General features: G+C 44.1%; 1 protein-coding gene across 1 annotated transcript in view; it reads left to right on the top strand.

Moving 5' to 3' along the window:
• LOC137287291 (synaptonemal complex protein 1-like) overlaps positions 1-12,998 on the top strand; it is a 48,688-nt gene that overhangs the window by 22,700 nt on the left and 12,990 nt on the right. The window contains exons 20-23 of the mRNA XM_067819528.1: positions 1,416-1,486; positions 2,367-2,448; positions 2,772-2,897; positions 3,525-3,713. Of these exons, the coding sequence (XP_067675629.1) occupies positions 1,416-1,486; positions 2,367-2,448; positions 2,772-2,897; positions 3,525-3,713 (468 nt within the window). The remainder of the gene's footprint in view (positions 1-1,415; positions 1,487-2,366; positions 2,449-2,771; positions 2,898-3,524; positions 3,714-12,998) is intronic.

Here is a 12,998-nt window from a genome sequence, read left to right on the forward strand (position 1 = left end):
TATTAAATCTAAAATGCTTGTTTAACTGAATTCTGTGTGTCCTGTGAATCTTCAGTGGGTCAGATAGACAGTCTGAAACTTACAGGATCCAATGTCCTGTTACTTTGAAACACCATCATGAACACTGAGACTCTACAACAGCATTAGTAAATGCTAGGCAATGCCTATATAAATTATACATATACCTTTATAGCCACTATCCAGAGTTTACTCTAATAGTCACATGACTTCCATGTTGAGTATTTAGAAATGGCTAACATCTATTTGGCAACATAACAATTAATAACAACTTTTAGTCTATTGAGAAGCAATTATATATTTGGGAGAGTTAATTATCCAATAAGGATAAGAAACTCTATGTAAAAGAACTCAGTTCTTTAAACTAGTGGGTGTGCAAAATGCTAGTTACTCCTCAAAAAATGCAGTTACTCCTACATAAACAGACATGTTAGTAAATACCCAATTGCTTGAAAAATTATCTGGAGATCAGATAGATTCATTATTCTCTTTGAAGTAATTGGAGAGGTAATATTTTTTTCACTGTAAAAATTGACTTTCGGTGTTGTTAAACTAAAACCACAGCTTATTACCTTATTATGCAGGTGAATGAAGTTTTATGTTCTTTTTAATTATATCCAGGCTATGAAATAATGGGGCTATATTGCATTCATTCTGTCCTTCTGTCCCAGTACTTTGTCCAGAGCACATCTCTTAAAGTTTATATGCTAGGTTCACCAAGTTTATCACGATTACATCTTTTGATGTTTCTATGGAAACATGACCTAGTGCAAAATGTGATGATTACTAGTATCTTGTCTGGAGCATATCACTTAAGCTATACATGCTAGGTTCATCAAACTTAGTACGCAAGTTAATCATCACCCACACATGTGTCTTTTTGCTATTTTAAAGTTTATCAGAATTATCTTTTGCTGTTTCTATGGAAACATGACTTAGTGCAAAATGTGTTTGATGCTTCTCTTGTCTGGAGCATATCATTGAAACTATACATGCTATGTTCAGCAAACTTAACAGTAAAACACAAGTTAAACATGACCCAGAGATGTGCCTATGGCTACTTTAAAGTTTTTTAGAATTATATCTTTTGCTGTTTGTATGGAAACATCACTTTGTTCAAATTGTTTGATGCTGATCTTGTTCAAGGCTCAATTATTTATGTAAGCAGTAAATGGCAAAACTATTGTCTATCATGTAGATAAAGTTTCATGGAGTCATGGAGAAAGTCTTGTGAGCATTATGAGTGTCAGATATTTCAATGTCCCAAACTGGGAAGCAGGTGTATGTGAGCTGTGCTTACATCTACACTTGTTTTGTGGGTTGGTTCATGATGCTTTTTGGTAGTTTGCATAGCCCTTGAAATGAGTTCTGTTTGCTTGTTTGTTGTGTTTGGACAGATGCAACAGAAGGACCTTAGGAAAACACAGGATGATTGTAGGAAGTTAAATGAAAGTCTGACCCATATAAAGTAAGTCTTTGCGGATGGTTATTTCTGAAACAGTCTTTACCAAGCTCTTCAGTGATTTGTTTTCGCCATCATTTTTCAACTGTTGTCAGTGTTGTTCATACTTCTTTGCTCACTAAAATTTGAAAGGGCATACATAAACATCCAAAGACTTGAAATGTACCCTGTACCAATTTTTGAACAATTAAACATTTGCATCCTGGAAATTGATGAATAATTTTGGTTAACTGTAATCAGAGAAAAAGGACGAGGGACCATCTCTCATGCATGAACAGTAACACACATACAGGTATAGAAGTGAGTGAGTGAGTGACCGAGTGAGTTTATTTTTACACCATTTTGTGCAATTTTCCAGTAAATATAATGGCAGGGGACATCAAAAATGGACCTCACATATTTTACCCATGTGGGAAATCATACCCAGGTCTTTGGTTTGAAAAGTGAACATTTTAACCACAAGACAACCCCACCGCCCTAATATCACAGGAAGTCAGTGGGTATATAAACATGCTAAGCAAAATCTGGCAACACTCTCTACCCATGTAATAAGTACACTCATTTTTGTATGTAATAACACCCATAGCAAGTTTGAGAAACAAGGAGGCAACCTGCCTGTCATGAACAACATACTGACCATGTTGATCATATTCTCATAGGAATTTATACAATAAGTTTTTTCTTTTGCTCTTTGATCATATCTGATTTTACAGGTTCAGCAAAGGTTTAGTGAGTCCAGGGATGTCACTGTACCTTATAGCTATGATGTCGAGAGGTACATGTTGAATAATTATCGAAGTTAGACTCATGCAGATGCCTATGTTAAATTTAATTTGTCTGCAAATATCACATCATTATATATCTTTGTCATTATGATTATCTTGAGGGAGGAAAATGAACAACTGTCACAGAAAACAAAAGAACTGCAAGACGTCATTGACACTTTGAGAGATGAAAAATCAGAACAGGTAAGCAGGCTAATTTGTCTCTGTCATTTGTTATTCTTGATGTTTGTTATTCGGTAAACCTGATAGACATGTTTGTGCTTTACAGTTTTTGCCCATATTTTCAAATCAATTCTGAAATATTAGATTATGAAGCAGTTTGTAGTTACATTGTTCCGATGTTATTCAGAACATTAGTTCCATACAGTGAGTGTCCAAGGATGTATAAGTAGATTAATGATTACAGTGTATGTATGTTGACAGATCTGTGGTGTGTATAGTTTACCATTTTGTTCATTTCATACAAATAGGGCCTGAACACATAACAATGTATATCATTGTTACAGGATAAATATTTGGATAAGGAGATACAGTCAAAGACAAAACAAATGTCAAGTTTAGAAGGAAAACACAAAGACTTAAAAGGAGAGATTATTACAAAGAATAAGCAGATCAGAGAGCTGGAAAAAGAGGTAAATATAACAAGTTCATAATCATTTAAGAAAAAAATAAAATATTTCATTTTCAAAGTAATCACTCTTCTTGCTGTGGTATACCTACCGCCAATATACAGGGGTTTGGCAGATTCACAGATCTTTTCACTTTCAAGGCTTCAATACAAAACTGGATTTTGGAAGACACTAGTTTTGTTTTAGTTTCTTTGGTAGTCTTTGTACCTACATATGTGTGATATGTCTTCAAAATGTTTAACTTACTATGCCTAAAATTTTCAGCTGCAGTCATTTATTTGCAGCACATTAGTAAATGTACATCCATGTCTGTGCATGTGACTAAAACATGCATTCTTTGGTGTATGTTGATGAACTTGTGTATTCAATGGCCATGTTATGAAAGAAGTTTTTCAGGATTTTGATGCAAAATAGATCCCAACACAGTTTAGTGCCTTGATAGTGATGGTCATTGCTGTGAACACTCATCTTGTTCTCTGTTGCCAAACTGCACGCTCAGCAATATTCCAGCTGGCTGGTGGCTGTCTGAAAATAGACCAGGCAGCCAGGCAGTGAGGCACACAAGTGGGATATGTCATATTACCAGTAAAACAATTCACTAAGCATGATCAACAACTTGTTTACTTTCAGATCAAAGCCTTAAAGTCAAAATTAACTTCCCAAGCGAAGAGTACTGAATGTAAATCAAGGGAGTATGATAAACTACAGGAAGCAATGGACACATTAAAACTTGAATTTGATGACATGAAATCAAAACTAATGACATCAGATGATGATCTGAAGATGGCAAAGTTGAGGGAAGAACAGGCAGTGAAACAGGTACTAACTACTAAGCAGTGTTTATGATCATGAAATCTGAAGTGTCCAGTGAAACATTGATATGAAAGTTTTTTTTACCATAGGCTTAGTATTTAGAATATTGTTTGCCACTCATTCTCATTTACATTAGCATTTCATCTTTAAGTGCTGAGAAAAATCGAAAAGGTCCAAAGACTCCAAACACAGAGTCCTCTACATTAGGTTTGTTATGTAAATTATTTGTTGGTGGTTTGTATGCTCGTCTCCAAGGTGTGTGGAATCAGGTCTGTTAGCTGCCAGATAGGTGACGTTTACCTGGTCGAATTCCGTACCTGCGATGGACGGGCCCTTACCCGAACTACGGTATACCCCCGTACTTAGGTCCTGACGATAGGGGATGTGCGAGAGGTACAATGTCAGTACCCGGGGGCCCTTGGAGCTTTACCGTAGTTCCTCCAGCAACCACAAGACGATGATCTTCGTTCAATAGTTTATTTGGAACAGTGATGCTGGACAACCCACTCTATGGTCACTCTATAAGACTTCAGCTTCCGTCTTAAGCCAAATGCTGGTGCCTTTTAAGATAGTTCTTCCGACGATTCCTTGTGACCAAACACCAAGAGTGGGAGCGCACCAGACTCCCGACCCTAGGCTTTGCTACCGCTTAAAGCTGGGTCCCTACGTCACAGCCAACGCCCTCTTCTTTTTGCCCATTGGTCAAAAACCCCTAACCCTGCATACTTTTTCACTCCCCCATCCTTATTCCGTACCCCCAATACCATATTTGTAAAGCTGTGAGGTGGATTCCAAGAAACCCAAAGTATCTACCTCCTAACCATATATGTCCCGTGGAATACTACGAACTGCTGCCGAGGTCCCCGGACAAGTTGCTCCATCTTGATAGCACCGTCCCTATCCTTTTTCCTAACCTATGAGTCATCTCGCCTTGCCCCCACTAAGTTCTAATGACCTACTTTCATGCTTATTTCCTCCGCAGCCGATTACCTACCTCTCCTACATTGTATATGTTTTCTACCTCACTGGCCTTTATCTATTATTTCCCATTCTAAATATACTATTAGTACCCCTTGATCACTTATTATTAATAACATCATTCCTAGATCTAAATATTATAACCACAATAATAATTCCTCGCCCATGATTCGCTATTATCATAATAATCATAATTCCATGCCTCTGATACGATCCCTCCTCTGCCGAAGAGTGTGTCCCCACACTCTGAAGGACTGTGACGCCGCGACCCAGGCTTTTGTCAGCGATCCTGTTAGTTTGGCTTTCTGCCTATTCTTGTTGTGACCATGGAGTTAATTGTTCGCAACCATCTAATACAGGTTACAACAGTATACATGACAGCGGATATATATACAGGTTAATTCGAGACAATAATTTAGGGTACAATATGAGAAACTAACAATTGATACATGGAGATAGGTACATAGTATAAACCAACAAGTCATGATGGGTATATATTTATATACATATATATATATATAGAATACTGCAGTCAGGTTAACAAAATATATATTTTTTTTTTTTTTTAACGGGGCTTCCCTCGACGCAGCGGTTGGGTGGGCGGATTATGGGGTTTGTGTCTCTTATTTTGTATTGATGGCCCAGCGTCCCTAATTTGCCGATGCCCCCCACTCAGTCCCCGAAATCTGTCCACACTTGTGTAAATGACAGTCGGTACCAGAAGGCTTGACTTTGTGGGGGGTTAAATAATTTTAATTTTGTTGTCAGCCGGTCAATGACATACGGAGCCATCCACCCCTTGATCTTTGCGACGAGACCTTCGGTTAGGTCGGGTGATGCTGACAGCCTTCCTAAATACAAATAAACAGCTGACTCTTCATCGACAATTTTAACCCTTTGTGGGCGGAAGTAATGTATTGACGTTATGACGTCATACCAGTCAAGAAAGTTGCTGGGTGGGAACAACACCGGATGCTGTTTCAGGATGGGCGGAATGGCGCCCGATACCGTAATGATCGAGCCCTCATATGGAACTTTGCAATCGGGGCACTGTTTTGTATCCAGCCAACATGGTAGTCGGGAGAGTGGCGGACCCCTGTCCAGGTAGGTTTCCAATCCGTTGTTTCGGGGTACATCCAGGCGTACGCATGTGTGCTCCCCTGGTTCCATGTCCCCGCGAGATACCTGGCGGAATCCACACCCTGTGATTTTCAGAAGTGTGGCCGCACACTCTGCGTGTTGAATACGACGACACCATTTACAGAAGGTTACAGGCGAGGATTTCCTACTGCCATCACGGATTGGGAATATTCTCTGGGTGCAAAGGGCACAGTAGCCCAGAGTCTCCTCCGCGAACACGAATCCCGTCCTAGTAGATTGGAAGCGGGATGCCGCTTGATTCACAAAAGCCCTTACCTCCTCCGATTGTATATGGTAGAGGGCTGACCAAACCCTAGACCTCGGAATAGGTAGGAGCTGCCAAAGTATTTCCGCGTAACCTCGAAGTTCCGCACCCATGTCAGTGTGAAGTGTAGTCAGCTGAAACAAGATAGTCACGTCTCTATCTCTAATTGCCGCTTTGACGCCAAGGCCCACGAGGAGAGGAAAATCAAAGTACAGGCCGTACATTAGGAGTACCGCCGCCCCGATATCCAATGCCTGATCTATGTTTTTCTGATGGGACGGGTTCCTCGCGGCCAGGCGTGACGGCCTTGCGGCCACGAATAGCGCCTCCCTTATCCTGTCAGCCAAATCAGGGGGGCTGGGCGTGAACAAAATAGCTGGCTGCCATGAAAAGACGCCTCTCTTTAATTTTCTGCCTGCTCGTTGGATAGTTGCATTCCGCGGGTGCCCCATATTATAAACGTACGAAAACAGGCATTGAAGGACAAGCGAGAGGCGACACAATTTACCCCATACTTTATAGGGAATACTAACTGTCGGGGATCTTTGGGTGAATGCGTCGTCGAGGATATCAACCACGCGGTGGGTGTTTGCTGAAGCCATGATACAGTAAATGGTTCTGAGGGGTTACCAAATTGAAGTATACAATATAATGTAACAAAGGGAAATAATTGGATAATTAAGGAGAATAATTATACTCTCTATCTACGCAAACCACACGTAAACACCTCTCTAAAGCCCTAGTGACAGTGGTAGTTCCAGGGGTAACACCCCTGCCGAACTGTGGAATAGTGGATTGCTGGCTTGTGTGAATCAATTGAGACTCAACCACGATCAGCGATCAATGCAATTCACTATGACTTGTGAGAACAATTGAGACAATTGATATCGCGTCACGATCAGCGGCCAATGCAATACCCTATGACTTGTGGGAACAATTGAGACCCAACCACGATATTTCGTCACGATCAGCGGCCAATGCAATTCACAATATTTCACCAACAACACGGGCGTGCAAGGGCGTAGTAGTTATTCCAACAATAACACCCGACACAGCTTTGCTGGTAAAACCTCCACTAAGGTACGTTTCCCGGCGTCCTCACTATCGTAGCTAGCACGGGCCAGGATCAGCCATGTATTCCTCCAAGTAGTGTAGGGTATGTGTGCATGTCGTAGGTGTGTGTATGCATGGTAGTGAGGAGTGAGATACGCTTGCTTACCAAGACGTGTAGTGATGGGAGCCGATTGGATGGTTTTGTGTTTTTACGACATGTTGTTGTAACGGTTTTTGTGGTGCTTGTTAATGTCATGTAATCGTCGCAAACGTCGTGTATCTCTGTGACAGCCCCTAAACATTAAGAGACGGATAGAGTCCCCCCAGCATTCTGTTAGTGGACTGGTCAACCCTGGTAGCCCGAGGAGGTATTGGCGGGCTGGCTGTGACCGGATAAGCTGTGCGAAATTGCACTAAATACAAAAACAATAGGTATTTACCTTGTAGAACGCGGTACAGACACCCGGCCACATATCGCGGAACGGTTACTACCACTGGTAGCGATATTTGGGTATCAGTAAGTGTATTGCATAGCGATATATTGTCTGTGGGCCATTTAATGTGTACTTCTGATGTGAGCCAGCGGTGCTTTATTTGCACATTTTCTGGGATATATTGGGGTTGAGATAGTGCCAGGACTGTAGGTGGGGCATCGGCCCGTAAAAGACTGATTCGAACATTGCTCTGAGGGGACGAAAAGCTTAAAAAGAGGGTGGTAGAGGCGTCAGTTTGGACCTTATAAAAGTAGATAGCCAGAGCAAGAAAAAGGATTACCACAAATAAGAGGACTATCATTTCGAGGTTCCACAGTGGTTTAAAAATGGAGGCGACCGACAGAGTTGGGGTGGTAGAGGGTCCTCCCGTGGTAGTCGGTGGCGTCCATATCAAAAGGCCCTTAGTAGTGGTCATGCTCGTTGACAACCCTGTCGTCGCGGCTAGGGCCGAGCGCATTAATAACTGTGACTGGATGGCAGCAATGCGACGGTTGGTGAAGAATATTATTAGCGCTAGAACAGCCATGACGCCCCACATGGCGAAAGTGGAATATGCCACCAAACCAAACCAGTCAGTGTTCCCCTCTGAGTTGGTTAGTGCGTTCATATATACTGGGTCAGTGGGGTCGGTGTAGATTATTTCGTTCGCTTTGGCCTTAGTGACTGCATGATGGAGATTGACGCTGAGTTGTTTATCTGTTTGGATCAGTTTAGTGAAAGACGCATTGGCCAAACGGAATTGCGCCGTTTTATATTGTACCGGTTCGTCTGCGATGAGCGTCGGTATCCGATTTAGAATGTCTTGAGATGAAAAGAAATGTCGTAATAAGGCCACGTTTAAGGTATAGTTGAGGGAAGACGTATCGCTAGCTTGTCGGCAACCAGTAAGTCGGGGAGGGAGCCTCATACCTTCGGCCTAAATCGAACAGGAACAATAAATAGGTGCTATACAAAAGTTACAACCTGGCTGTGTTTTTGTTGAATTTGGGCACGTGTAGATAACCTCCGAAACCCGTATCAGTAGTAATTGGTCGGGACGAAACATTTATCTTTACGGGAGATAGCCATATAGGGAGCCAGGTTCCGAACTATCGTGGTGTCGTTCGACTCCTCGTGTAGCATGACTGGGACTGTTGTTGATCGATAGAGGGTGACATCGTCCTTGGCTGGTGTAATGGGGACCAAGAGGGACAAGAAGAGTATATTTCCCTTCCGTCTAGTTTGTACGTGGCCCGAGGTATAGTATGCCCGGGGGTCGTGATAAACCAAGTCAAACTCTGGGTAATTGAAGGCGAGTTGTATATTGATACGGTTTAGGACGACCCGAAGTGTGGATAGGGGGACAAGTTCCTGTGGCAGTTGGCCTTTCAGTAGTTTGGCTGTACTACGCATTAAGTCTTGTGATTGGGAATTTAAGTGGCTAGTGAGGTGCAGTTGCTGTGTAGACAGGAGTAGGAGGAGGGAGAATAATCGCTTACACCAGTTAGCTTCGCGCATTGTGTTCTGCGAGGCACTTACTATTAGGTCATGATTTATCTGCACTACCTTAACCAGATTATCGATTCGGGAGTTAGTTTTAGACATAAAGGAGGACATAGCATGGTTCGTGAGATTAAAGGCGATGTCCCGCATGTGTACTTGCCCAGCCAAGAATCTCACGTGGTCTGCAATGACTTTCAAGTCCCTTTCTGTGGCGACCCCCGCGAGTCCCTTAGCAATGTCTCCCAGAAAAGGTAACAAGCTTCGTTGCTGGCGGGACTGGCTTTCCGGCTCTTCCCCCTCCGGGATAAAGTGTCTAAGTGTGTCCAGGGTATCGTGTATGCGGGTGGTGGCGGCGTTATGTATGTTGCGTGTATAATTCAGGATTTGTTGTGCGGCGTCCCTAGCCTGCCTACATTGGGTGATGGCCCCCTTAAAGGAAGCAACGCATCGTGGGAAAGGATAGGTCTGTGGGTAGTGCGTTTGGTAAAGTGAGAGCAAAAGTGTGCACCCACTTTTGATCGTACGTCTTAAGTCTCCCGAGATTTTTAAACAAGACCCCAAAATGCAGCCGTTGGATGTCGTCATCCTCCATGCATTCGGCCTCCCATATACTCCAGGACAGTCCTATCAGGATAACCACCAACAGCCAGGGAACCATCATTTCTGGGAACAAATAAATATACGGGGATAATGACAGCGTGGATGTATAGACGGCAACGACAGTGCAAAGACCGTATGGTGTTGGTGTTTTAATTGGGGTGAGGTGATGTCTAAGCGCATAGGCAGCATGACGACGCAAGAGGCAGGCGCGGTCCCAGTTGTTCGTTGTGAAGTACGGCTGGTGATGTATGCCGCCGTCACGTGCACTTGACAGCGGCAACCTCACCTGGATACTAAATGTCAACCCTATTGTTACACGCTCTTTCCCTACACCGCGAACCAGTAGTCAAGAATCGTCACCCCTGACACTGGTGTATTATGATTGAGCAACACGTGTATTGACGGACAACATGGTTTCCCCTTACCATTTCGTCGGACAAGATTCTCTTTACAGGCTAAGTTCACCCCCGTGGTGAACTATTTAATTGGTCCCGTCATGCAAGCAACTTTCAATATAACGCTCTCGTCAGACAAGAATATTTCAATATGTCGCTCCGTCGGACAAGAATCTCTCAATAGGTCGCTCTCGTCAGACAAGAATCTCTCAATATGTTGCTCTCGTCAGACAAGAATCTCTCAATATGTCGCTCTCGTCAGACAAGAATCTCTCAATATGTCGCTCTCGTCAGACAAGAATTTCTCAATAAACTATGGCACGTATAACTATATCTGATCTAACCAGAGTCTGCCATCCCTAGGCTACTATATGTTTCGTCCGACAAGAATCCGCCAGCATCAGGCGATATATCTCTCTTACGGGGCAGACTGTACTTCAACCGACCATTATAAAAATAAATATATGTATATATATAGCATATTTCGAGGGACAGCCTAAACAGGGCAGTACACGCCTCATTCGCCATGCGTTCGCCATTCGTCGGCTACCCGTGTCTCGTCTGACAAGAATCCGCCTCAACAGGCCCAGTAGAAAAATATAGATCTCCGTATAAACAACCTCCATGACAGGCCGATACCTATCTCGTGCGACAAGTATATTCGCGTTCAACCGATGATTAATTGTGTAATTCTAGGGATGAGCGCCCGCCTCTTACCAGTTAATCAGGATAGGTATGCGTGCCATGTAATGTGAATTCCGACTGATGTGTGATCTGTGCGTGAATGTAATGAGTGTCAGTGCCTACGTGTCAGACGTGTGCCCCTAGGTTTGTGGGGTGGTTGATGTGTTAGAATGTTGCTGTCCCGGTGACTGGTTTTGTTCCCGTTTGGTCCTGAGTCGGGTTTTCATGTTCCATGTTCGGCTGGCATGGAAATCCTCCATGAGTATGTCGGGAAGCACCGTGTGTGATACCCAGCGGCTCCGGGTTTCACCTGCATATTTCACCTTGTAGTGTCTGATTCCTCTCATACGTCATGACTGCAAAATTTTCTCTACGACAGGTTCGTCTTTAGTAAGATCGTGGCACGGGGGTACCAAGGGTGGTCGAGTTTCTGTCTGGATTTTTCTGCGCAGGACCGACAGTGGGATGTCATCATCAGAATCCCACTCTTCCCCCGTATCAGTGTCCACCGTCTCCGTTATTTGCGTGTCCGTGGGGCCTGGCAGGGGTAGGTCACGTGGCCGGTTTTCCGGTCCCAGGTATGGCTTGAGACGGTTAGCATGGACAGGGGCCCGAAGTGGTCTGTGTGTCCCACAGCGACGTAGGAGATAGTTGGGGGTTTCATAAGCGAAGACGATGTAGAATGGACCCGTGTAAGCCCTCTGAAGTTTCCGTGAGACATGGGGCTGCAAGGTGCCTTTCTTTAGCCATACTTTCTGTCCCACTGTAAAGCTGGGTTCCTGCGCTTTGAGGTCATATCTGGCCTTATAGGCCTCTTGTGCTGTTTTAACATTGGCTTGTGCAATATTTCAAGCAATCTCCAAATTGTCTAGGAGTTGGCGCAGGTCTGTTCTGACTGTGGATGGAAGGCCATCTGGGAGTGGTTGTAGGATATTGTCAATAGGAAGCCTGGGTTCCCGTCCATAGACCATGAAGTATGGTGAGTAGCCAGTAGAATTGATAGCTGGGCTCAGTCTATATCCCGCCATTATGCTTGGAAGGAGATGTGGCCAGGCTTCCCTGGCATCATCACAATAAACCCGGATAGCTTGGGAAATAACACTGTTCATTCGCTCCACGGTGGCATTAGTCTGGGGGTGAAATGGGGAGGTCCGTAGCCGCTTAACATCCAGCAGTGTGCAGAGTTCCGTAAGTAGGCGAGAAATGAATTCCCCTCCATTATCCGAGTGTCGGGTGATTATGCCATCATAGAACGCTGTTGCGACTTCCTTAGCTGTCTTTGTCTTAAGGGGAAAGGCTTCACACCATCTTGAAGCGGAGTCCACACAGACTAGAACATACTGGTACCCCTCGCTGGTAGTTGTAAACTTGCCTAACAAGTCAATGGACCAATGGTCAAACACGTCAACGAGCTGCAAGGGTTTAAGTGGCGCAGGGCGATAGTGGAAGTCGCGTTTTGCCACCTGGCATTGTGTACATGTGGCAACCCACATTTTGACGAAGTTGTACATCCCCTTCCAATAATACTTGAGCCGCATGGCGGCGTAGCATCGATCTACCCCGGGGTGTGCAGCAAGGAGATGGTCGTGATATGCCCTCATAATATCTTGTCGAAGTGGCGCAGGGATACAAATCTGTCTATATGTCCGCATTGGTAGTTCCGTGCGATCCCTGGGAGTGTAGAAGTGAATGAGAAGTCCCTCATCCAATTCGTAATCGGCCGCCTCCAGTATTATGCGCCGAGCGGTTTGGTCATCCTTGGGTAGTGTCCCTGTTTCCATGTAGTTCATAATGTCTCGGAAGGAGGGGTCTCCGAGTTGTAGGTCGCGTAGTCTATCCGGAGGTATTCCCTCTGGGTACTGTAGTTTGTGTGTACCTTTACTTGGAGCGGATGACTCCTGCTCTGTGGCCTGAGTAACCTCCCGGTCAACTGTTGATATGGTGTGGCTGATCGTATCAATCCCTACTAGTTCCTCCTGTTCATTATCCTCTCTAGGGGGGTAAGGTCGTCTGCTGAGGGCGTCGGCATTGCCGTTCTTGGCTCCGGGAACATAAGTGATGTGCAGGTCATATTGAGATAGCAGTATACTCCAATGACCGAGCCGGCCCGTGGCGTCTTTAATGGTGTTCAAATACTGAAGAGCTGCATGGTCAGTGACAACTGTACAGTGGCTATCGGCCAAGAATGGGTGAAAGTGTT

Source organism: Haliotis asinina, chromosome 6, assembly GCF_037392515.1.
Source record: "Haliotis asinina isolate JCU_RB_2024 chromosome 6, JCU_Hal_asi_v2, whole genome shotgun sequence".
NCBI classification, from domain to species: Eukaryota; Metazoa; Mollusca; class Gastropoda; order Lepetellida; family Haliotidae; genus Haliotis; species Haliotis asinina.